This window comes from Mercenaria mercenaria, chromosome 11, assembly GCF_021730395.1.
Source record: "Mercenaria mercenaria strain notata chromosome 11, MADL_Memer_1, whole genome shotgun sequence".
Taxonomy (NCBI): domain Eukaryota; kingdom Metazoa; phylum Mollusca; class Bivalvia; order Venerida; family Veneridae; genus Mercenaria; species Mercenaria mercenaria.
Genome location: NC_069371.1, coordinates 49,616,307 through 49,644,163, shown reverse-complemented (window position 1 = coordinate 49,644,163; position 27,857 = coordinate 49,616,307). Strand labels below are relative to the sequence as shown.

The 27,857-nt window shown below is 36.8% G+C and overlaps 2 protein-coding genes across 2 annotated transcripts in view; both read right to left on the bottom strand.

Annotated features, from left to right (window-relative positions):
- Positions 1-6: 6 nt before the first annotated feature.
- Positions 7-4,740, bottom strand: LOC123532764 (uncharacterized). The gene is made up of 6 exons (XM_045314328.2): positions 3,516-4,740; positions 2,762-2,949; positions 1,877-2,071; positions 1,394-1,507; positions 805-943; positions 7-350 (listed from the first exon to the last, which is right to left on the bottom strand). The coding sequence occupies exons 1-6, from the start codon at positions 4,565-4,567 to the stop codon at positions 167-169; spliced, it is 1,872 nt and encodes a 623-aa protein (XP_045170263.2). The 5' UTR covers positions 4,568-4,740; the 3' UTR covers positions 7-166.
- Positions 4,741-12,440: 7,700 nt separating this feature from the next.
- LOC123531730 (mediator of RNA polymerase II transcription subunit 1-like) overlaps positions 12,441-27,857 on the bottom strand; it is a 53,026-nt gene continuing 37,609 nt past the window's right edge. The window contains exon 16 of the mRNA XM_045312950.2: positions 12,441-27,643. Within this exon, the coding sequence (XP_045168885.2) occupies positions 22,618-27,643 (5,026 nt within the window). The 3' untranslated portion in view covers positions 12,441-22,617. The remainder of the gene's footprint in view (positions 27,644-27,857) is intronic.

The following is a 27,857-nucleotide window of genomic DNA, read 5'->3' as shown; positions in this document are numbered from 1 at the left end:
CATCCGTACAATTCTAGGCCCCTGTTCGCCTACTTTTATTTCGAATTTACAAAACAGAAAACAAAAAAAAACAGAAAAACACTGGTAAAAAATTATATTGTACCGATGTATGTGTAAACAGATATTATAATATTATAAAATGTATCTGTGCATTTCTGTTTGTTCCTTATACAAGTGTATATTTCTGTCTTTCATATTCGATCATGTGTTCAAAGTTCCATTCGTCATACCAACGACAGCTCCCATGTTCATATTCATCACAAGATACCCGAGGTTGTCCCGGCTTTCTCTCGGGGAGTGGGGGTTCCGGGGGTCGCTTCCCAAGCGAGTAAAAGCTCTTGTAGTAATACCTGAAAATTTAAGACAAGTGGTAATGTACATGTATTTAATGTCCGCTGCACAATACTCCGTCCTGTACTCATCAACATTATTAGTCTAAATTATAGACTTAAAAATGTCAGGTACAATTTGCCACATCTTTGTAATTTCTTTTTCTTTTATATAATTGCATTAAAAGAAGCGATGTTCATTCAATGCATTGTTTCATCAAAATGCAATATAAAGTATTTCCATGTAAACGTACGCACGACTAAGCTATCTAGTGCAAAGAGGATGTTCACGACTTCGAAAACAAATTCACATGTCGCCTCGATTTTAAAGTACTTTTTTTCTTTTTGACTAAATCTTCCGGCATGAAGTCACGGACCAGGTGCATTTGTTAGTCTACTTTAAACGTCTTTATGGCAAATCTCAATTGACGGACGCTGCTTTCCAGCCATTTTAAACATGAAGACAATTTCTTACCAGCGTTGTAGGATGAATTTGTGTCCATCAATCACCTTGTTAGCTTTATGTATAGACATTGGCTCACAGTCTCCCGCAGGGTTCATATTGTTCCAGAGGAGTGCTCTTCCTTTCCGCGGCCGAGCCCATACTCCCAGCTCTGCAATGAAATACATAACAAGGTCATCAGTTTTCATGTAATCCAGCTAGACTGCTGTTTTTAAAGGTGTTACCCGCACCGGAGTCTTTTTGTTTGATATATTTAGAAAACAGGCCAGTCAAAGCAATCGGACTGTCGCTCAGTAGGTTGCGAGTTCGATCACCGTGTAAAGTACTGGTTAAAATGCTTATTTGTGACAATATGACGAAAGGAAAAAATGGCACTCCATCCCTATTCGAAGTAAAAATGGCACTCCAATTTGAAGTAAGGAAGTTGTCCAAATTTTCGTACATGTATGAAATTCAGGAAAATTGGTAGAAAACCAGTAAAATACGGCCGAACATAACTGTTACACTGTAATGAAAAACCGGTTATTAACAACAAAAACATTTCAAATTCTTTTAAAGATTTTGGAGTAATCACTGAGCGTTAGTGTTCGTCCACATTTACCTGGAAATTCCGTTTCTCCGCCTTCAGACACTGTATCTAGGTACACGAGCACTGTGGCCATCCTGTCCCGCTTATCGTCCGAGTTTTCCGTGCAGTCTGTGTGGGACTTGTAGCCTGAAATATATGAAATTTGAAATTTACTTCAATATTTGATTGTGCACAAAAAGCTACTAGTATTCTTACATACTTCAATTTACTAAAATTTTGATTATTTATTTTGATATTTGAAATGTTGAAAGAACTCAAAACCAGTAACAAACATTTCATGTGAATACAACGTTTCTGAGACAAAAACTGAAAACTTATTTGATTCAAACATGCGTTTAATTTAACGAAGTTGATAGTTGTCATGGCTGTTTTCTTATTTCAGAATTTTAATCGGATGTTAAAGCGTGTCAGTGCATGCGTTTTAACGTAAATTTATATATAAGAGAAAAAAAATGAAGTAAACAAACTAGACTTTACAATATCCGTTGTACATACCTATGTCTTTAGGATAAGAAGTGATTTGAAACTTTCCGCCGTTTTCTGGATTCAGACCCATGGCTTGTTTGACTCGCTGTTCGAAGGCCGTGGCAAAGCGGCTTTCCCCTGGATAAAAGGCGGTGCTGTAACTCCAATTACCTTTAAACCATTCCTTCAACTGTCCTGAGAAACTAGCATTTACGCATGTAGTACCTTTAAACGATATCATTTGAGCCGTGCCATGAGAAAATCAACATAGTGGGTTTGCGACCAGCATGGATCCAGACCAGCCTGCGCATCCGCGCAGTCTGGTCAGGCTCCATGCTGTTCGCTTTTAAAGCCTATTGGAATTAGAGAAACTGTTAGCGAACAGCATGGAGCCTGACCAGACTGCGCGGATGCGCAGGCTGGTCTGGATCCATGCTGGTCGCACACCCACTATGTTGGTTTTCTCATGGCACGGCTCATTTATGTTATTTTATCAGTTAATCTTTTTTTTTTCTCTACCATTTATTAACATTTTTATATCTAAATAAAACACTTTTCAGAAACGTGAAACTTCGGAACATTTTAAAATTAAGTTTCATCTACAACCTGACTGAAAATTAAAGTTTTGCGTTGAAACAAGGCAACCTTGCGTCCTAAATGAAGATGAAAATATAACGAAAAACCTCCAATTCTGTGTTAAAGTCAAAATAACAAACATTGCAACTTTTCTATATTTAAAATGAAACAATTAATTCTTAAAGGAAATTATCGTATCTGTTTTATGACACGCGCACGTTTGATTGTACTTTTAGCATTTATAAACTTGACATATATTGGTTCTGTTTGTGGAAGAGTAAGAACCTCAAAATTTTCTTGGCCCTTAGGTTATACGTAATAGTGTCGTGCAACGCGTACCTTTTGTAAAATCATTTGACGTTACTTGCACGCGTTTTCCGACATTTTTCAGATGTTTTCGCAGTGTGGATACACTGTCGAAACAAAGAATCGGATTATCCGTCGACTGCTCCTCAACGTGCTTATTGTGCACCCTCATCAATCCATCGCATTCTTCGTCAGACAAAAATTCTTCGAATAACCATATCCTGTAATAGATTATAAGAATATTTCACTGGCTGATGGTGCGGATGAAAATATCTGGTTTAGTCGGTAATGAGGCTCTGCCGAGTTACCTCAAAATAGTTACCCGAAAGCAAGATATATCCATCCGCACCATCGATAAGTGGTAGATTCTTTTTTTCTGCATGCCGTGTTCTTTAGTAAATAAAAGAAATTAAGCCAAACGAACGCTTTTCTTTTGAGCACCATTTCACTACAGCAGCGTATAGGTTTACGCATTCATTTATGAATTGCAGCACGCGAGTCATCCTGCATCCCGGGATATAAGACGAGTGTATCTAGCACCGGCAAAAAGACGGGAAAATCCTGTAGGGCATGCAAAAAAACATATTTTGTATGGAATTGGTCATATCATATATTTTAATTTCGTGTGTTTTTTCGTCGTTGGGTTGTGAATTCATGGATTATAACTTTTGAAAATTAGATGAATGAAAAAAAGGTATTAGTGTACAACCAAGAAGAATAAGGGATACCAGCTGAATGTTTAGTATGGACGGAAATAAAAGATTCCTATTTGATCGGAAATACCTACTTAACACTACTGTTGTTCGGTTTCTGTGGCAACAACTCCACCGGAGGTATTCGTCTTCCGTCCACAAACACCTTCTTTGGTGTCAGCGTCTTTTGGTAGGTGGCTTTAAAATCCCTTATTTCTTTTGGAACATTTTGGTTGGTCGTTGGATCAGATTCTTCCTTTTTGTTCTTTTTCCGTGCCTTGTCTTTCGATTTTGCTTGAGATGGCTTACTACTTTTACTAGTCTTTTGGGATTTTTTCTTTTGCTGGTCTGGTTTTTGTTGATTTGTACTGACTTTTTCTATTTCTATCGGCAGATCACTTGCAATATCCTCAACGTTTCCACTAAACAATTCTACCCGTCGCGGTTCGGCGTTGTCCTCATTATTGATAATATCCTCGCTCGTATCTCCAGCATTACTTTCTTCAAATTCATCCACCATGAGGTCCTCATTTTTTTCCCGTTTTAAAATGACAGGTTCGCCTTCTTCTTCTTCAAGTTCTTCCATCGTTATATCTTTCTCATTATTTTTATGTGTTTGTTCATTATCATTACCTTTTTCCTCGTCTCTTTTACTTCTTTCGGCGCTTTCAGTTTTAACTTCACGTTTGTTCACTTTTTTCTTAACTAAGTCTTCGTTTTCAATATTTTGCTTATATTTCGGTGTATCTCCTGCTGTTTTTGTCTTGTTTTGTTCTGTTCTCTTTTCTCCAGCCGGAGTAGATTCTTCGCTCGGTAATTCTTCAATCTCGTCAATTTGTTCTATATTGAAACCACTATCCGATTTCTTAGCTTGCAAATTATCTCTGGAATGAACCGCTGTTGTACCAAACGTCGAAGAAACCCTCGGGTATATCAAAATAGTCAATACAACTCCCATAAAAAAGAAAAATGCAAACTTGTAAACATCTGTAGTTCCGGAATTAGCGTTCTCCAAACGTTGTAATCTGGTATCCAACTCGTCCATTGCTGCTTCGGACATTTGTTTTTCATTTTCGCGTATTAAATTATCATGTTTCGATGCATTGTCCGTCTGTACGAGTTTTCTTCCATTTCCACTTTTCCCCATTTTACTTCACCGTTTATTTCATATGTCAAAGTTTATTCTAAACAATAAATATTTTGCTAAATAACTTTAAAGCATTGCCATGTGTATATCTGCCTTACTATAATACATATAAATATTAAATGAAAATAAGTCAATATGTTATCTCTCGTAAGATGTCCGTACATGAAACAAACTGCTCCAAATTTCATATCTTATCTAACTTGTTTATCATAGTTAGATTACACGTACTTACTGACCATGATACCAGGGAGGTTGAGACTTCGTACTTGTACTAATACGTATAAGATTTCATTGTTTAGTCAAAGAAATGTGTTAAACCAAATAGGAAGCCACTACTCAGTGTGAAGTAGTCCAAAATATAGTTCCATGCTGTTGATTAAATATGGTAAGGATTGGCTTAGTTATACTGCTGGTTGTATTTAGAAAAACATCTTAACCATCTGTATTCATTGAATAAATGTTTACGTACGCATAATTGCGGTGGGAGCCATTTAACAGTAAAATTATTTTCATTTATGTTAAATAAAATCTATAAAAAGTGTTTTTATGTTTTTATTGTTTCCGACATGTCAAGCTAACTGAATGTTATAGTTTTCATATCAACGGTTAATAAAATTGAAATGCACTGAATCTAAATTAATATAAATGAGGTCTCTGCATATAATTGCGTATAAATTTCAAATAAAAAAGGAAATGATTTAGTATAATATAACCTCAAATAAGCGCATAAAATAAATAAAGTTAAATAAATGCTACGGTTTGAGAATTAAGACATTTCTATACTTACGACCATTGAAAACTACGACAGAGCATCAGTGTGAGGTGTGTGTTATTTGTTAACTTGAAATTTTGGATAATGTCAAGAAATTTCGAGATAAATAACACGAAACTAAGTCGAAATTTCGAGATACTAACTCAAAAATTCGAATTTCTAATTCGTAATTTCGAGTTACCAACAACCCTACTATACGTAGCTGTATAGGTCCTGGCCAAGGGTAGAAGAGTAGGTGCGTTGTGAAACTCAAGGGAGCCCGCCCCAGACTGGTTACAAGCCCGCCGGCTTAGCTCAATAGGGAGAGCGCAGATCTACGGATCTCGGGGTCGTAAGTTCGAGCCCTGGGTGAGGCATATGTTCTCCGTGACGATTTGATAAAAGACATTGTGTCTGAAATTGTTCGTCCTCCACCTCTGATTCCTGTGGGGAAGTTGGCAGTTACTTGCGGAGAACAAGTTTGTACTGGTACAGAATCCAGGAACACAGGTTAGGTTAACAGACCCCCGTTATATAACTGAAATACTGTTGAAAAACGGCGTTAAACCCAAAACAAATCAAATCGAACTAGAGAGGTACACGAGTTGACCAGGCAGCGTTCCTCTTTGAATCATATTTTAATCTGGAGTAAGAGCATATAAATTGCAAGAAACTGAAACCGAATAATTTGATTAAACCCCTATTTTTATACAATGATATATTCAATGGCGTTGTACATAATAATACATGTAATAATAATAATTATTATAACAATATTAATAATGACAATAATAACAATAGCGGCCTTATTGTAACAAACAGTCATGACCGCATCCCTCCCCTTGAGGTCATTTTACCCCTATTGCGAATACCAGTGCTTAAAGCATCACATGGTACGCCCAGACGGGCTGCATATAAATCCCCCGGTTAATGGTGCCATCATTTACTATTTAAGAAAGAAATACTACACACTACCCTACCCATAGAGCCTTACCAACAAGTGCATTTAATTAAACAAACCTTGGAAATATAAATGTTGAAATGTAAAACCTTTTACAAACATTTAAGAACTATCATCTGCTGTTTTCGCATAATAAAACAGTTATCAAAAAATTTAAAACAATGCCGCGAAATCTCCGAAATACAGTGCCTTAAGATTTTCTGAATGTGTCAAGTGATTTACTTTTGCGTAGTTCTAACGGCAGTTCATTCCAAAGTTTTGGACCAATAGTACAGAAACTTCTATCCTTGAATGTTTTGCACTTGTTGTATGGAACAACATAACGACATTCAGAATTTTCAGACGATCTCAAACCTTGTCTACTAGGAATATACTCTGTAAGCAATTCTGTTAAATACAGAGGTGCTCTGCCAGTGTGACAGCTATACATGAAAGAAAGTATCTTGAACTCAATTCTTGCTTTCACCGGCAACCAATGTAAGTGATACAATGCTTGTTTAGAACTGTCAAATTTCCTCCTGTTAAGGACAAGTTTTGCGCACATGTTTTGAATACGTTGCATCTGGCGCACCTCACAGTTAGCTACACCATACAGTATGACATTGCAATAATCCAGATGTGAAATAACTACAGACAAAACTAAAATTTCAGTGGCTGCTTTTGTTAAGTATTATTCGGATGTTCTTAATTCGTAGGTAATTCAACATGGCTGTACGGCATTTGCGGTTTACATGATCTTTAAAGTTCAAGGTTTCGTCAAGAAATGCACCGAGATATCTAATTGTACTTTCACGTTTGACATCATCACCAGCAATGTTAATGGAATTTGTAAAACATTTGTTCAATTGAGGTCTGCTACCAAACATAATAAATTCAGTATTGGAAGTGTAGCAAGGAAATATACACACACTATACTCGAACGTGTACCTATGAATCCGACCAAGATCGGGTACCTGGGTAGCTCTAGATTTTGATGAGAGGTCGTGGTAATAGAAGGTGACCGGGTAATGTTCGAACTAAGAATATTTCACTGTTTTGACTTCGACCTTCCAAGATATTGTATGCAGTTCCTTCACACAATTTAGCCATACACGTTCAATGTACTCCTTATAACATGTTTGTGACGTAATCCGTTGTTAGTTTTGTCCATTATGTCAGAGAAAAGCCTCAAACTATCCATCATGTGACAGAATGTACAATCACGGCCCGTTGCGCCTCGCTTCACATAATAGATTCTCCTTTACGTACGCACCCGTACGAAGAGAGGCCAATCCGATAAAATCGTACCGTTGCATATTGTCTAATTATTCCCCTTGTTAAATTTATACCACCTGATAGCTCTCGGACGAAACCAGGGATCGTGATTTCAAGCCCTCGCTCCTCCTACTTAAAATTATTACTGTTAGGATAAGAATTCCATGTATGGGTGCTCTACATCTAAGACGCTAAAGAGCCGGGGAAGCTCCTGAGATTGGAGCATCTTCTGTATCTTGCACTATCCTTCCTGTAACATAATCGTAACAGTCTTCTGGAGGAGTCGCCCATATGGGTTATAACTTATAAATAAATAAACTTACAAACAAACAGAGATGTTCATACATTGTAATGCGGTGTTCATGAAATACTCGGCGCATCCTGAAATGCCAGAACACGAAGACTGGATGTACAAGCTACACATAAAAGAATGTCAAGTCAGCCATGCTGCCTGTAAGGTTAAGATTTCCAACCAAGAACACAACTGGATGACTTTCCCTGCCTCTGATGCACAGCTTATGGCCGGCTGACTATCATTTTTATGTCATTTGACCAAAACATGGTCTGATACGCCGACTTTTAGCTTTAAAATATATTCTGATTAATAACTGGGCAATATCTTACAGATATTAATAATTTATCATATGTATCCCGACGTGAAATAGCCTAGGTCTGGTTTATCTGTTTGTTTTAACATGGTTTCTGATCAGTAACTGGAAGACACCAAGGTCAAGATACGAAACCTGGTGATGTTTTGATGAGCCCTAATGATGGCTAAAACAATTTTTTTGTTGGGTTTAACGTGGCAGCGACACAGTTATAGGTAATATGGCGACTTTCCAGCTTTCATAGTGGAGGAAGACCCTGTGTTCCCCTTCTAGGCGTGCATTATCTTCACGGGCGGGCACCTGGGTAGAACCACCAATCTGGAAGCCAGCTGAATGGCTTCCTCAAATGAAGAAATCAACGCCCAGAGTGATGCCTGAACCCGTTGATGCTTAAACACAAAACTTAACCAAGAAATCTGACTATCCAAGTCCAAAAGAGGCCATAATTCTTGCAAAAAGCAATGTAGAGTTACGGTAATGCTGTGCAGTCAGCTTTTAATGGCGAATAACTGCTCCAAGTGTTAAAGCAATAGTTTTGACCGTTAAGGGAAACGTTGTCTTAAACGCAAAACTTAACCAAGAAATCTGATATTTTTCATGTCAAGAAAGGGGCCATAATTCTTGCAAAAAGCAGCATGGAGTTATGTTTCTTGCTGTACAGAGTCAGCTATTGATGGTGAACAAGTGTTGCAAGTTTTAAAGCAATAGCTTCGATAGTTTAGGAGAAAAGCTGACCTAAATACAAAACTAAAGTCCAAAAGGGGCCATAATTCTTGCAAAAAGCATAGTCGAGTTACGATACTTGCTGTGCAGTCAGCTTTTTTAATGGCGAATAACAGCTCCAAGTTTTAAAGCAATAGCTTGACCGTTAAGGAGAAAAGTCGACCCAAACACAAAACTTAACTAAGAATTCTGATATTTTCTAAGTCCAAAAGGGGCCATAATTCTTGCAAAAAGTAGGATGGAGTTATGTTTCTTGCTGTACAGAGTCAGTTATTGATGGTGAACAAGTGTTGCAAGTTTAAAGAAAAGCATCGATAGTTTAGGAGAAACTGACCTAAACATAAAACCAGGCAACGCCAACACTGATCAAGTGATGACAATCACTTTTTTTTCCAAAAAAAACCCCCAACAGATTAGCTAATAATGGTGCCCTCTGGCACAGCCGAGTAGTTGAAATCCTACTGATTAAAGGTCAAGGTCAAACAATGTCCCTCAGCTTGAAAATTCATTCCATACCAGTCCTGTTAAATCTACCAAACCCTCAGTACTACGACTTTCTCCGAGGTGAATAGTTGAATCCTACCCTTCTGCGTGAACTTGATGAAAGGTCAAGGTCAGACAAGGACATTTCTAAATACGATTTCCAGAGGGTCAAATTTACCCATAGATTAAACATGGTTTTCTATCTGTAATTAGAGAAACACCAATATCTACAGACCGGAAACCCAACAAGAGCTGTCACAGGAGACAGCGCGCTCGGCTATTTCGATGCTGGATAGTGAAACTAGGCACATCCGAGGAAACTGGAGCTGTCACTGGAGTGTTTAATGACTCCAATGGTGGATGCAGATACTGCACAATAGCTCGAGTCTGTGTCAAAAATATTAAGTAACAAGTGAATGAAGTATTGCCATGCAATACAAAGTCCCCTACTGGAAGGCACCTAATTTTCTCTACTGCAGTATAACATAATGAACTGATATCTGTCAATGATGTATAAACATTATTGTACTATATATACAATATGTTATAACAAAACACTTGGATTAAAATTTATATATATAAAAACCTACAGTTGTTTTCATATTGAATTTTTTTGGCTGATTATAAAAATGTTATCATGTAAGTTATTTATAGTAACAACAAAGGGAAATTAATCTTTTAAAAAAAAAAAAAAAAAAAAAAAAATCTATATAATACAAGTCCACAAGAAACTCTTTACTAGGTAGAGATAGGTCAAAATACACCTAAAAATTGGATGTAACATGCATGCTGTACCACAGAAAAGTGGTCTCGATTTTTCTCTACCGCCAGTAATAAAAAAGTTTCAATAAAATCTATTTATAGTAACAACAAAGGGACGTAATTCTAAAAACAAGGGTGCCTTATGGTGGTGCACATTTGGTCCAAGTTACATCAAAATCCCTCCATGCATGAAGAAGAAATGTCCCGTACAAAGTCATTATTGAATTTGACCTTTGACCTCTAAATATGACCTTGACCTTAGACCTAGGGACCTGGTTCTTGCGCATGACATGTTGTCTCATCCAGGGGAATATTTGTGCCAGCTGATATCTAAATCCTGCTTTGCATGACAAAGTTATAGACTGGACAGGAAAAAAATCCTCTTGACCTTTGATCTCAAAGTGTGACCTTGACATTTAAGCTAGGGTATTGGGTGTTGCGCATGACACGTCGTCTCATCATGGGAAACATTTATGCAAAGTAATATTGTAATCCCTTGATGGATGACAGAGTTCTGGATCGGACAGGGCAAAAAACTTATTGACCTTTGACCTCCAATTGCGACCTTGACCTTTGAGCTAAGGGTCTGGGCTTTGCGCATGACATGTTGTCTCATCATGGGGAACATTTGTGCCAAGTAATATTAAAATCCCTTCATGGATGGCAGAGTTATGGACGGGACAGGAAAAAAACTCTGTTGACCTTTGACCCCCAATTGTGACCTTGACCTTTGAGCTAGGGGTCTGGATTTGCGCATGACACGTCATCTCATCATGGGGAACACTTGTGCTAAGTGATATTAAAATTCCTTAATGAATGTCAGAGTTATGGACCGGACACGAAACAGACCCTGTTCATGCTATGTTAACATTTGACTGCTAAGTGTGACCTTGACCTTTGAGCTAGGGGTCTGAAAGTTGTGCATGACACATCGTCTTATTATGAGGTACATTTGTGCCAAGTAATATTAAAATCCCTTCATAGATGGGAAAGTTATGGACCGGACAGGAAAAAAGCCTTGTTGACCTTTGACCTCCAGTTGTGACCTTGACCTTTAAGCTAGGGGTCCAGGTTTTGCGCATGACACGTCGTCTCCTCATGGGAACATTTGTGCCAAGTAATATTAAAATCCTTCATGGATGGGAGAGTTATGGACCGGACAGGAAAAAAGCCCTGTTGACCTTTGACCTCCAATTGTGACCTTGACCTTTGAGCTAGGGGTCCGGGATTTGCGCATGACACATCATCTCATCATGGGGAACATTTGTGCCAAGTAATACTAAAATCCCTTCAAGGATGGGAGAGTTGTGGACCGGACAGGAAAAAAGCCCTGTTGACCTTTGACCTCCAACTGTGACCTTGACCTTTGAGCTAGAGGTCCGGGTTTTGCGCATGACACGTCGTCTCATCATGGGGAACATTTGTGCCAAGTAATATTAAAATCCCTTTATGGATCGCAGAGTTATGGACCGGACACGAAATTGCGGACGGACGGACGGACGGACAGACGGAATGACGGAAAAGTGCATTCCTATAGTCCCCGAAACTGGTTTTCAACCAGTAGGGGACTAATAAAGAGAGGTAAAGATAAAGTGTATCAAAACACCATATAAGTACAATTCTAAGCAAAACGGGGGCATAATTCAAAAAATATTAGTGCAAGAGTTAAGCACCTTGTGTCATATGATGTTGGTGATGATATGAAACAACTACTTAAAGTTTGAATCAAATGCATTTCGTAATAACTGAGATATAGTGAAAATGCATCAAATTGTTACCTTAAATTCTAAGTTAAAGGGGGCATAATTCATGAAAAATAGTGGTGTGCATCAAAACTTTAACCTGAAATTCGAAGTAAAAGGGGGGAAAATTCATTAAATATTATAACCAGAGTTATAGGCCTTGTGTCATATGATGTGGGAGATGATGTGGAACAACTATTTTCAGTTTGAATCAAATCCATTTAGGAATAACTGGGATAGAGTGAAAGTGCATCAAAACTTTAACCTGAAATTCTAAGTAAAAAGGGGGGATAATTCATGAAATATTGGTGTGAGAGTTATGGCCCTTGTGCCATATGATGTGGGTGATGATGAGGAATAACTATTTTAAGTTTAAAGCAAATCCATCTAGTAATTACAGAGATGAGAAAAAAAGAGAAAGTGTAAAAAATTTTTTAACCAAGGTAGGGACGCGGGAAGACGCTGAAGCCGACGCGAGTAGGATAGCTCTCCATATACTTCGTATAGTCCAGCTAAAAATGGTAGACCCTCGAAAGTATTTGAAACTGTGAACTTTTCAATAACCATATAAAGAAAGAAAAGAAAGGCATTTTTCATGTTTTGAAGGCATAGGATTTGTTTTTTATTTACACATAAAATTTTCACATGATGATCACGATTTACAGTTATATTTCTTTATACTCACAGTATAAAATCTGATAATGACTATGGGTTTATATAAGATTCTCTCATATTGTTTTGAGCTCTATGTACAATATCAAAAATGTAAAAACAAACAACAACATACTTATATAATATGACATGGAGTTTTTAGCGATATCTGCTCCATAATGAAGACTGTGTAAAAACAGGCCTTCAGTCGAATACACAATGTGAAACTGCCCTTACACTTGTATATTGGAAGTTAGTCTTTAAGCATACCTGATTGTAGACGTTTTAAAGGTAAACCTACAACATAATAAAAATTCAACATCTGGTAAAAATGACTCATTTGCTGATACAAAAGCTGAATTTACAAAAAGACAGTCTCCAGTCCTTAGCTTACACTGCAGCGAAGATATGGGAAAAAATTCATGATTACTTTATTAACGTGCATTATGTATGTATTAAGCAACGTACAACTTTTTAATCCATCTTGGAACCTGTGGTAAAAACCAAGCCATCAGATGATCATTGAATACAAGTTCTAGGAGCTTGTTCCAAAACAGGAGTGAAATAAATAAGATTTTAAATAAAACTGGCCTTACGTGACTTGCTAACAACTCAAAAAGCCTAACTAACCATATTTTTACATAGCCTAACTTGGAGCAAAAATGTTACACAACTGACAGACGAAAACAAACACATATCAAAATAAATACAGTACCAAGATATTGTAACAACTCACTTTTAGTAAAATATGCAAGACACCTAACTATAGTAAAATATGCCAAGACGCCCAACTATAGTAAAATATTCAAGACGCCCAACTATATCATGATTACTGCCAACAAAGTAATACTTAAGTTACGGGGAGAAAAACAAACATACACAAGTGACATTGTCATCTTATAATCAACACTTAAAAGACAATCCCTGATTTAATATCATAAATTCACAAAACAAAATCTTTTATTCAACATCTTCGAACATTCAGAATACCCAGTCTGACAACAATATTTTTTTTTTCAAAAGTCCCCGTAAGACAAGAGCTTAAAGGTTGGAAAATTGCACATCCTTAAACGTTTCTACATTAAAATTTTGCATATCATATGTGTATGATGCATTTTTTTTTTTAGCAGCCGACTGGTTGTTAACCAGTCATCATAAATACCTTAATATTTGCATGGCGCCTTGATTTTCAAAAAACAACAACAGATATATGCATATAGATCTATAATAACACATGCCTTAAAGTGTAATTTTTTATTGTCATATTTTCAGTTTCTATAATGAACACGATAAATACACTGCCAAGTATACTTTAAATGTTGTTAATTGTATCTCATTGCCGTACCAAAATTAAAATCTTAATTCATGTATGCACTTCTTACTACAAGTTTTTCTTTTAATACAATTACCACACTTCGATTATGCTAAACAGTGCTTAACCTTTAGCATGCTAGATAAAATGTCGTCTGCTGGAAATGTCGTCTGCTACAATTGTAAAGTTCATTCAATTTGCTCCAAAATTGGAAGAAATATTGTCAGAGTAGCAAACAGCTTGGAACCTGATCAGACGCCGATTAAATCGGCGTCTGATCAGGTTCCAAGCTGTTTGCTACTCTGACAATATTTCTTCCAATTTTGGAGCAAATTGAATGAACTTTACAATTTTAGCAGATTTAATCGGCGTCTGATCTGGTTCCAAGCTGTTTGCAAAGGCTGTTAAATTCGCCTGCAGCAGGCTAAGGGTTAATATTTCTATAATCATGTTTTTTGTCCACATTTCACAATATCTTTGAACATTTATTTGTGATTCATTGCCGTAGCTGCCTGCGTATTTTTGACAAACGTCTCATCACTTATATAAGAACATACAATTTTCTAACTCGAAACCCGTCAAATTTTGTAATTTTTGATCAGATATACAGATATAGATTATATATATATATTGAGAACAGATAAGTCAAAGCGAACCATAACAATGCTCAACAAATCTTAACTACCCCTGCACAATTACATTCGGAAAATAAATTAATTCTTCATAATATATAATACACCCATTTTGAGTATAACAAAAAAAGAAATAAAATAAATAACTTGAGCTATCTAATCAGCGACTTTCAGGCAAAAATTTATTAGCACAGTTTCACTGTATTTGACTTGAAAGTTTTGTTTTTGAATAAATATTTGAGGTCCATAACTCATCCTTCAAAGGGTATGCATGAACATGCATGATTTTCAATACGTTTTTCAGCAAAATGCTGGTGGTGTCAAAAGCATACATGCTCAGAAAACACTCAGCCTGAAATAACACAATTTCATCAAACAAAACTAAGAACATTTAAATGCTGTAAGTCATGCATTCGATTAATCGTATGACTTCTAGCAGATGCTTATTGCGGATTTACTAAATAGACATTTACCTGTACTAAACATAAGAATCTCTATCTCTCTTATTTTAATATCAAATCTACTCTTCAACTGTTTATGGAATAAAACAGCTGTCAAATTTCAAAAAGTTTCAGTACTAAGGTACAGCTTTCTTTGTATTTGATAAACTAAGGTAAAACAGCTTCCTTTGCATTTGATAATTCAGGGTAATACAGTTTCCCCTATATTTGATAGACCAAGGTAATACAGCTTCCATTCTATCTGATAAATTAAGGTAACACAGCTTCCTTCGTACTTGTTAAACTAAGGTTACACAGCTTTCTTTGTGTCTAATGAACTAAGGTAAAACAGCTTCCTTTGTATTTGTTAAACTAAGGTAAACAGCTTCCTTTGTGTCTAAGGACAAAAGATTTCGAGCCTCTAGAGTCTATAAGAATGGCATATCTTATATTTCATTCTAGGAAGGAAGCAAGCACATTCTAACAAATGCCATCACAGAATTGGCAAATCAACAAGAGCTGTCGGAGGACAGCAACACTCGACTATTCAACAGCCTTGTCAATTGAATGAATATAAAAGTCGGAAAGGGGGACATAATTTTGTAACAAGAGGGCCATGAAGGCCCTGTATCGCTTACCTGACCTATTGCCCTAAAGATCATCAAGATTAACATTCTGACCAAGTTTCATAAAGATATGGTCATAAATGTGATCTCTAAAGTGTTAACTCGCTTTTCCTTTGATTTGACCCAGTGCCCTAGTTTTTGACCCCACATGACCAAGATTCGAACTTGACCTAAAGATCATCAAGATTAACATTCTGACCATGTTTCATGAAGATAAGGTAATAAATGTGGCCTCTAGAGTGTTAACAAGCTTTTTCTTTGATTTGACCCCGTGACCTAGTTTTTCACCCCACCTGATCAAGATTTGAACTTGACCTATAGATCATCAAGATCAACATTCTGACCAAGATTCATGAAGATAAAGTCAAAAATGTGGCCTCTACAGTGTTAAAAAGCTTTTCCTTTGATTTGACCTGGTGACCTAGTTTTTGAACCCAGATAACCCAATATTGAACCCATCCAAGATTTTATTAAGGATAACATTCTGACCAAGTTCCATTAAGATTGGGCCAAAATTGTGACCTCTAGAGTGTTAACAAGCTTTTCCTTTGATTTGACCTGATGACCTAGTTTTTGACCTCAGATGACCCAATATCGAACTCGTCCAAGATTTTATTGAGAGTAACATTCTGACAAAGTTTCATTAAGATTGGGCCAAAAATGTGACCTCTAGAGTGTTAACAAGCTTTTCCTTTGATTTGACCTGGTGACCTAGTTTTTGAACCCAGATGACCCAATATCAAACTCGTCCTAGATTTTATTGAGGGTAATATTCTGACCAAGTTTCATTAAGATTGGACCAAAATTGTGACCTCTAGAGTGTTAACAGTCAAATTGTTGACGACGGACGGACGGAAGGACGACTGATGACGGACACAGGGTGATCACAAAAGCTCACCTTTGAGCACTTTGTGCTCAGGCGAGTTAAAAATGCAAAACAGGGTTGTGGAACCTGTACCATGCATATCATCTCAAGACAGTGAACAAGTGTGTGAAGTTTCAATCCAGTCCCATTAGCGGGTACTGAGATACCAGCTTACATGCAAAATAATGCAAAAACTTAACCCAAAAAGGGGCATAATTTTGTAAAAAAGGCAAAATAGAGTATGGAACCTGTGCAGTGTACGTCAGTTTATCACAGTGAATAAGTGTGTGAAGTTTCAATACATTCCCACAAATGGTTACTGAGATACCAGCTTACATTAAAACCTTAACCAAATTGGGACGCTAATGAGGATGCGATCACACGGATGAGTCCAATAGCTCTACCTATTCTTTGAACAGTCGAGCTAAAAATTAAACAGATACACAAAATTTGTGTGAGAAATAAATAAGACAGCAAGCACCCCATTGATGTCCCTTCATTGCTCACCTGACCTAGTGTTTACCCCATCTAACCTAGTATCCAATCTGACCGAGTTTTCATTACAACAAACATTCTGACCATGCTTTTCAGGTTTTTTTTCCCCTCTATAATAGGGGCCGTTTATAGGCCCCTTCCCCTCAGAAAATTTCTTTAAAATCATGCAGTTTTCCCCAAAATTTGACTTTACATCAGGTTTTTTATTCCCATTTGCCCAAATACCAAGTTGTTTTTTTTCCCCAAATCAGAGACCTGGGCCCCTTCCCCTCCTGGTTAAAAAACCCCTGCTTTTATATAATTCAGGTTGAAACAACACACAAGTGTTTTGATGATTTGAGCCAGCAACCTAGTTTTTACCTCTAGTGGACAGAGTTTTGAACTTTGTCTAGGTTTTATGAAGATAAACATTCTGACAAAATCTCATAAAGATTAGGCAAAAAATGTAACCTTTGGTATGTAAACAAGATTTTTCAATGACATGACATAGTGACCTAGTTTCTATCCTCAGCTGACCCAGTTTTGAAATTAACCTATATTTCATAGAGACAAACATTAAGACAAAGTTCGATGAATATTTGGTATAAAATGAAGTTTTTCTAGTGTTTACAAGGCCTAGATTTTTTTTTTTTTATCTTAGAAGTTAGAAAACATAGTTTCAAACTTGGTCTACATTTCAGAGACGAACATTGTGATAAAGTTTCATGCAGATAAAGCAGAAAATGTGGCTTCTAGAGTGTGTTAACACGGTTTTTCTATGATTCAACCCTTGTGACCTAGTTTCTGATCTCCAGTAACCAAGTTTTGAACTTTGCCTAGAATTTACAGAGACAAATGATCTGACATGTTATTATGAAATGTGGCCTCAAGAATGTAAACAAAGCTTTTTTTGATAGTCTGACCTAGTGACCTACTTTCTGGACCGAGATGATCTAGTTTTAAATTTGTTCACGACATTAGCAAGGGAAACATTCTGGCTGAATTTCGTCAAGATTAGGCCAAAACTGTGACCAGTAGCGTGTCAAAAGAAATATTGTTGACAACAGATTCAGAGCAACCACACTAGTTCACCTTAGCATTTGTGCCGAGGTGAGCTATAAATGCATACAAGAAAGTATTTCATATGCCTGCACATTAAGTAATTTTCTGTTATCTAAAAATCAAATTCATAGCAAGAGTGTAAATAGGATACCTAACAAAACTGCTCTTGGTATCCTTTATAAAACTTTCAAAAAAAAAAAAAACATGCTATAAAAATATGGCGAGATGCATCGGAAAAATAAAGGAATATAACAAAATTTCATTACAAGTAACTCTGCAAAATAAGCTAGTATTTCCAATATGAGAAAACAAAACCATCAAAATCCAAATAAACCTGACTTTTCAATGTTATTAAAATGTGTTGTTTCAAAATGCAGCATTGTCATTGGTCAATTTCAAGACTGAGCTCAAAATTAGCCAATCAGAAACTACATATCAAATTGAGACTGGTCTCCAAAATTCATGTTTACAACCTTCCAACCAGGAATAATTTTCTCAACCTCGGTATCAAGTGTTAAACTGAATATTGACTTGTAGAGAAGGGTATTAAACAATCAATCCATATACACACAAAAAAAAGACCTATACTTCTGAGCATTAACAGGTGGTCTTTGTTTAAAGGTGGTCTTTGAGAAGAAGAATCTTTCGTTCTTATTCTTTCCTTAATATCATGTTAATTTGCTGTTGTAGTTGTACAAATCTATGTTATGTACTCTTGGGAATAAATATGTTTAAACTAAAGGTGGTCTTTCTGGAAGGCAAATAACCATAAATGTTTTCTGACCATAGTAACGACAATCAATCTAAGGGCATACAACTCTTACCAAATTCCACTGACTTCATATACCACTTTTAGAATCTATATGTAATTTTCACTCAGAAAGATAGGATGTGTCAACAAAACTGATTAAGATTGTGACATTGTTATACAAAGTCCAGTATCAGATGTAAGTTTATTAGGGTTTAACATACATATATATTGCACCAGTAAGAAATATTCGTTCCAACATTAACCTTTTTGCATGAAAATCATCATAGGCATATCAAATAAGCAAAGGAGAAAATTGGCCAGCCAATATTGATTTGTTGTAAGTCCTGTCAACATAATTATAGTTTTTATTGGAGAAAAATTCACCGTGTCTCTCCTAGCCTGCAGGCATATTACAGACATCAGCAGGTACCTGGGTAGATCCACTGACCTTTGACAAGCTAGCTGGATGGCTTCCTCACATGACAACCAGAACAGGACTGGAGGCCATAGAGAGCACCTGGGCAAGTGACCTTACCTATTTCGCTATGGTGACTATGTCAATATCAGAGTTGAGGGTTTATTGAAGTAACTAACTTCCCACATGAAAATGCTTTTAATGTCAAATCAACAAAATTATGGAGGAATGCAAGCAGAGAACCTAGTTTTATAAAGCTTCCAATCAAACCCAGAGCATGTTGCAAATGAATTCTTGGCAAACAATACTATTAATAACCTCAGTAGCACATAAGACATTTTTTTTACTAATATAACCTTTAACAAACTCAACTTTAACAGAATCTCTTAAAAATATTGGAAAATAGGAACAGGCTGATCACCTGTAGCTTACAACTCTTACATTCTGCTCATTGGTAAATAGAAAAAGCACTTATAACAAATAAGGAAAGCACTAAAATGAAATCTTACTTAAAACTGAGCACAACTACAAATATGCACATATTTTGTTTGAAGCTTTAACAGAAAATGAACTGTTTACTCCAAAAAAAGGTACACTTGCCTTTAGATAAAATTAAGCTTACAGTTGATCAAATTACCAAAGTTTGATAAATAATTGCAAAAAAAGTGGACAACAAAGTTAATCTCAAGCCCTATTTTATCGCTTCACAATACTGCTTAATAATGAAACTAAAGACAAGAGCACCGCCTTGCGGGTGCTGACGCTCATCTGATTTTTTTTGTGTAATAGAAATATTGTCCTACCCATGATTTTCTAAGTCTAAAAAGGGCCATCATTATTGCAAAAAGCAGGATAGAGTTATGTTTCTTGATGTACAGTGTCCACTTATGATGGTGAAAAACTGTTGCAAGTTTTAAAGCAATAGCTTTGATAGTTTATGAGAAAAGTTGACTTAAACATAATACTCAACCAAGAAAATGATTTTCTAAGTCCAAAAGGGGCAATAATTATTGCAAAAATCAGGATGGAGTTACGCTGCTTGCTGTACAGGGTCAGCTTATGATGGTGAACAAGTGTTGCAAGTTTCAAAGCAATAGCTTTGATAGTTTATGAAAAAAAGTTGACCTAAACATAAAACTTAACCAAGAAATCTGGTATTTTCTAAGTCCAAAAGGGGCCATAAATCTTGCAAAAAGCAGGATGGAGTTATGTTTCTTGCTGTACAGGGTCAACTTATGATGGTGAACAAGTGTTGCAAGTTTTAAAGCAATACCTTTGATAGTTTAGGATAAAAGCTGACCTAAACATAAAACTTAACCAAGAAAACTGATTTTCTAAGTCCAAAAGGGGCAATAAATCTTGCAAAAAGCAAGATGGAGTTATGTTTCTTGCTGTACAGGGTCAGCTTATGATGGTGAACAAGTATTCCAAGTTTCAAAGCAATAGCTTTGACAGTTTGGGAGAAAAGTTGACCTAAACATAAAACTTAACCAAGAAATCTGATATTTTCTAAGTACAAAAGGGGCCATAAATCTTGCAAAAAGCAAGATGGAGTTATGTTTCTTGCTATACAGGGTCAGCTTATGATGGTGAACAAGTATTCCAAGTTTCAAAGCAATAGCTTTGATAGTTTAGGAGAAAAGCTGACCTAAACATAAAACTTAACCAGGCAACGCCGACGCAGACGCCGACAACCGCTCAAGTGATGACAATAACTCATCATTTTTTTTCAAAAAATCAGATGAGCTAAAAAAAAGCATTAAGGGTCTTAGCCCCATCTTAGCCCCTTTTTACCAAACACTTTTTTCTATTCAATTCAAAGAGCAACAGTTTGACTTCAATGTAAGTACATGTATAAGCAGTCCAGCAAAATGTGCAAGAAAAATACTGCCTTTATTCATTTAAAAACTGCCTTGCTCCCCACCCTCCCCAACTACTTAACCTTGGGTAAAAATCTTCCTTGGTATAGTAAAAATTGTATTATTACCATTTTTACGGTATATATTTTAAGTATACAATTGTAATTCTTGAAAATCTGCCATACTAGAAGCTCAAATAAAATCTTATTTCACCAGAATCTTTCCATATTCTGCAAAATTGTTGGACACACTTGGACAGTCTTCCTGGGTGCATAGGTTCATTTTGTTTATAAACTGGTTTACAGCTTATCAAAACTGGTTCAAAGGTTATAAAACTTCAGTTTGGCGACCAGTCTGAGACTGCAGCCACGCTATTGGTCAATTTCAAGATTTTGTCCAGAGATAACCAATCAAATGCTAGAGTTTTAACACTGGTCATAACTTAAATTTTATAACACTGAATATTTTTCACAGCAAATAAAACTTAATTTTGTGAAAGATGTTTATTAAAGCAAAGTCAGTAAAGATAATAGACTGATGAAAATACTGTTGATTACTATGTAAAATAACTGACTGAACTACAAGTTAAAGGGGCATGCAACCAAAACCAAAAAACTTATCTTTTTAAAAAGATGAAGCAACAGGGCTCTACAAATTCCTTAAAAGCAAATTGTCCTGCAGGATCAGTTGTCTTGAATTTTTACTACCCTGCTTGTCCTGCATTTCACAAAGCAAAAATGATTCTTATAGACAGCATTTATCTTAATGTACCTTGAAAATGGTCTATACTGGACTATGGAGCATCTAGGTAATGAAATCATACTGTGGTATGTAACAGAACAGATTTTAGACTTGAAACGAATAAATCAACTTCCTTTTCAGATCTTTCAGAAATCTGCTTCCTCAGGGCTCCATTTTAGGTGAATTTATTATATTTTTGGTCAACAATCACACTCGTTTCAGCTGGATAAGAACTATTGCAAGTTCCACTTGCTCTGAGCTGATTTCCAATTGATTTTACAAGGAGACTAGTGGATGTGTCAAGCCCTGAGCAACATATACTTTTATACTTATATAAATCACAGAATACTACCTTGAACTTGGTGAAAATGAACATGAGGAATTATCTTATTTTCACTTTTATTACACAATTACTGACAAATAAATGCACTTTGTAAATTTTCAAAGAAAAAAATGGACATATAAATGATATTGGTAAATCTTGGAGCATGCCCCTTTAAAACTTAATTTCTTTTTTCTAACGCAGCATGTAAATAAATAAATAAATCAATGTAACATTTATGAGCAAATTTCTCAGCCATTCTGCATAAACTTTAAGCTCTTATAAATAAATAAACAAAACTTTAAACAGAGAAAAAAATTCTCGGGCTAGAGAAGAAATCATCTATTTCCGGTTACTACTAATTTTTTAGTTGAACAATTTACCGTAATCATATCCAGACTGCATGACAAATATTGGTTCTTTTCAAATTCATAAAGACTTTATATTTTTCTAAAAAGAAAAAAAAACCTTGATTTTTGATGTCTGATCCAGTTTTTATTACAATAACCGACCTTTAAAAAGCTTAAATAACATTCTTTTAGCTTAAAATCAAGTGTAGTCTGACCGTAACATATTTTTTCTTTTTCTAGCCCTAGAACATTTATTCTAACTAATATTAATTTCCAAATCCTAATGCTTCATCCATAAGGTCATCCTCAAGAGCCTCAGGAGAGTTGGTACTTGAACCGAGACTTGAATCTTTTCCGGAAGGTGAACATGGCGGTGACGTTTTCAGTTTCGATTTCATTCCAGGTGACTTGAGAAAGTTGGGGGAAGTTCGATTTTCTATAAACGTATCTGAAACAGGGTTACACTGTGGCGAGTTGGTTTTATTTTGAAGATGTCGCGGTGAACTTGGGAAATCTATGATTAGCCCATTTTCTGGGCTACTTGCAGGACTGCTGGGGTCTGACATTGTTTTTGACATTGAATTTTGGCGGAAATTCCGACGTCCGCCCAAATTTTCAATATCTTCGGTGTTAATATCCGAATTCTCCTGGGGTTTTGAAGCTGGTGTTTTGAAAACATTATCTTTGGCTTTTGCATCGTTGACAGGGAGATCTGATTGAGAATTGCTATAGGAATTATTGGTAATATCATTGGATGAAACATTTGTATGTTTATTATGATGCTCGTCTATCTCACCATTCTGTTTATCAATGCTATTAACCAGATCAGCACCACCCTGTTTAACACCACATTTCTTATTTATTGGCGAGTTCCTATGTGCACTTGGTTTTTCTTTGGGAGAATTTAATGGAATGATTTTTGGGGATGAGTTTAAAGTGACACTTCCTTTCGAAAATGAATTATCCTTTTTCCGCTCACTATTATTCTTAAACTTGTTTCCAGTTTGTTTACTCACGTAGCTATTATCATTAGTATTTTCAGGCTCATTTTCTAACGGAATACTAACAATTTCACGTGCACTATTAATCCGATGTTTTGGAGCACTATTAACACAATTCTCTGGCTCGGGGCTTGCCGGGGCCTCAAATATCACAACTTTACTATTCTCTTTCATATCCATTTCGGGACTAGCAGGGGATTCGTTAACTATCACTTGATTAACTTTCTGTGAAGAAGAACTGCTGGTTGGAACTGAAGCCTTGCACGTTAGTTTATCAATCACTGCAGAGAGAGACCCTTTGCGACCCCTGGCTGCAGCAGCAGAATTTACAGTATTATTTCCACTGTTTCCTTTCTCTGTGGACTGCTGGCGAGATGCAGGGGGTCCAGGTCCCTTTGGTGCATTTGGAACAGAGTTACTTCCCTTAGAATTTGATATATTACTGCTATTACTCACTGTAGTTCTAGATATAGCATTGTCACTGTTAGAATTACTTCCCTTGTTTCCACTGTGTGAGGAGTTACTTCCCCTCTGATTTGAATTACTTGAACTATTTTTTGAATGAGAATTTGCACTTCCAGAACTATTTGACCAGTTAGAATGAGAATTTGAATTATGTACGCCAGAATTTCTATTCTGTTGGTTATTTCCACCATTATAATTATTCCTATGTCCGCTACTAGAATTACTTGAACTGCTTTGGTTATTTCCCTTGTTATATGAATTACTGCTTCCTTTATCATGTTTATGCGAGTAACTCTGTGGCGAATTTCTATTTGAATTAGCCGCATTTGTAACCAACTGATTCTGAGTTCTTGAACTGGAGCTTCCACTCGATGTTTTATTATGTATGTAATTATTTTTCACATGGTTTGCACTAGATATGCTTGATTTGGAAGTACTTGTTGTAGTGCTACTTGAATTACCCTTAGATACACTAGTCACTGGATTACTTCCTTTTGAAAACTTGGAATTTGTTGTAGAAGTTGAACTGTATGTAGGAGCAGTGCTTGTAGACACGATTGGATTATTTGTGGATGTTGGCGTTGATACTTTCTGGCTCCCTGCGGTTGAGCTCAGCTTTGGTATTGGTGGCAATTTAGCGATTTTGTTCGGATTTAAAAATGAAAGCACAGAAGCCGCTGTTTCTTGCGTAATTACGGTTGTTGTGGGAACGCTTGTTTTACTACTTGAGGTAGACTTTTCGCGATCACGTCCACTTGCGCTCGAACTTCGCGAACTTGACTTGGATTTTTCCTTTTCAGAATGTGGGGAAGATGTCCTTATTGACGAGGATGATATAGACTTAGATTTATCTAACTTTAAAGCACTAGAACCTGAATTCAATGTTGAAGTACTTGAGCTACGCGAATGTCCCGATTTACTGCTTTGAGGAATGGGCGAATTTTTACCACTAGGTCCTTGAATTTGGAAGTTTTTCTGCATACCACTACTCGATTTTGATGATGGAGTGGATGACGACCCTGAAGAAGATTTAGATGAAGGTCCTGAAGACTTACTCGCAGAGCCCTGTGGACTTTTACTGCTATTAGGGGTAAGCTGTTTTTGGGATCCTGACGTAGCCAGGGAGACTGCACCAATTTTACCAATAGTTGCTGAGGTAGGTGATTGAGTGATAGATTTTGGGGTGGAGGGTGTGCTTGGAGTTGACGGATTCCGTGACACAGTTAATCCAGAACTGCTCGCTGGCACAACAATTGGTTTCAATTTGATTGTTGGAGTCCGTGCCATTTTTGAGTCTGATTTCGAGGATGAACTGCCGCGCTGTGATTTGTGAGATTTTAAAGATTTAGACGAACTACTTGATGACTTTTTATTTGCACCGTCATGAGATGAGTTTTTCTCCACTGCAGTATTTGGATTATCACTTTTACTTGCATTTTCTGACTTCATAGCATTGATTTTGTCAAAGATGCCTTCATCCGAAGCTGAAGGCGTTCTAGTCACAGAAGCACATGTTTTCTCCTTATCAGAATTCTTTTCCTTTTGTTTTGAGCTTTTGTCTTTAGAACTTTTAATCTCTTTCTCAGAAGTTTCTCTAGTCAAAGATTTTTCCATTTTCTCAATTTTAACAACTGGTTCTTTGCCAGATTTGTCTAATTTATCAGATTTTACAATAGCTTTATCCTCTTTACTTCGTAAAACAGAATTTTCTACTGACATTTTAAGACCTTTTTTCGTTATTTTCAATTTTGGTAGATGGTCATTTTGGCTGCTGACATTATCAACCGTTATTGACTTATAAACAGCCATTTCATTTTCAACCGAGTATGAACTATTTGCCATCTTTTTCTTTTTACGTTCTTTTTTACTTTCCTCATTTTTTTCTCGCTTTCTTTTCCCTGAATCTACGGATAAAGTTATTTTCAGCTCACTCTCCCTTTGTTTTCTCTTAAATTTCTCACTTTTGTTAAATCTATTAAAACTTGCGAGCGTGCTTTTATTTGAGATCTGGAGTCTAGTAGGCGAAGCAGAAACCACCGTCATTTTTTCAACCATTGGAAGAGAAAAATCCTCATCATCGCTGTGAAAGTCAAATGTACTCGAGCGTTTACTCGTATCACTATCAGCAGGTGAAACGTTATCATACTGTTTCATATTAGTCAATTTCAATTTCATTAGCGGTGGCTGAGAATTCGTTGAACTGTTCGAGTTCTCTTCCTTAAATCCCTCTCGTTCCTGAGTTATTGCACTTACACTTGGCTTCACATCATTTTTTATGTCAAATTGAGCCTTCATCATAGACAGACTAGGTTTACCACACGAGGTAACATGTCCAACATGCACATTACTTATTCTAGACGTGCTTATAGATGTTTGAGATCCTAAAATCCCTGCTTTTGAATCACTTGGCTCACTTTTTATAGAAATGTTTTGCAAGCTTGGCGATGTCACTGGTGGTATATGACTAGGAGACATCTGTGGATAAATTCCTGGAGAAACGATATAATTTGGTGACGATATTGGAAACTGACCCGGCGACGCCAAAGGATGATGACCCGGGGAGGTCATCAATGGTGAGAAAACGTCCGGGCTTATTACGCCACTAGCACTATCAACGCTGTTTCTACTGAGTGAATTCTGACGTTTAAAGTTTGGGCGACGCTGATGTGAGTTGCGTCGAGTGTGAGCTGAGTTTGGGCCTTCGATCTCTCTACCTCCTGGCCCTAAGAGCAGTTCCTCAAGAGAGGTAGAGGTTTTCTCGTTTTTTGGCACGACTCCATGGTGTGGTGAGTTTCGGGATGTTGGAGTGGGCGGGGTTTGTCTTGATGGCCATTGATTTGGTGGATGAAATTCAACACTCCCGTCCCCCATAAACTGATTTTGGTTTTGACCATGGTGAAAATCGGTCGGATACATGTCCAACATATCCAGCCCGCTCATTTGACTATTCAGGGGGTGACCCATACCCATCATCGCTCCACTACGTGGTGATTCTTTACCCATAATACTGTCTAAACTATTTTCTAGCTTTTTCACATGTGATTCACCTATATCAGTCAAATCTATAACTGAGCCAGTTGACTGGCCACCAACACTTCCAACACTACTAACACTAGACGGACGTGCAAGTTCTTCGTAAGATCCTCCGCTAGAATCCAAGTCAATATGTTTTTCACCCATTCCTTGCCCATGCCTTTCACTTCCAACTCTTTCATTACAAGTCCGTTCTACCATTTCAGAATCAGATATTCTCTGTTTTGGACTTTTACCCGCAATGTCTTTTGACGATTTCCTTTTAGTTAATCGTTTACGTGGATTTGGATTTGGGGCAGGGAATGGATTTGAAGCGACTGAAGTATTTTCTTCTAACAGTTTTGATAACATGGGACTTTCATTCACAACTGGCACTGCTGGCTGTTCCACAACAGTCGGCGAGCCCGCGTCTAATAACGTTGCAAGAAGCGGGTTTGCTGCAGGTCGCTGTTCGTGGAACTCCTCGTGAGCCGGAACAGGAGGCTCTGATAAAGGAGTCTGATTATACTGTATACTATATTTATGCATTTCGATCTGTGGAGTTTGCGTCGGTGTCCAGCCCTCCGCATTTTGATATGGCGGAGGATTTGGAAAGTTAGACACCATGTTTTGTGTTGGCACGGTAGAAGTGTTCGTATTCACAATTGGCGATTTTTTCACAGGACTTGGTCTAGTCCATGTCCATCGTGATTTAATGAGCGGTTTTACAACTGGCTGTGGTGGCGCTAGCAGTTTGATCTGTTCATTCACTTTCTTTATTACAGAGCGAAGTGTCACTGGTATTGAAAAACTCCTGGAAAATAAAATTGTAAACAAATGACATGTTTAATTTGACAAAAATAAAGTAAGGCTGTTTGTAAAACAAATATGGTGGCCCCTAGGATACCCTGTCCCATTTTCAGTTCCGAGATCACTATGAACTTGCCCTTTGACCCAAAACATAGTTAAGGTCATATACTGACCAAAGGCAATCATTCTATGAAGTTTTTGGACTGCTGGCAAAAGCA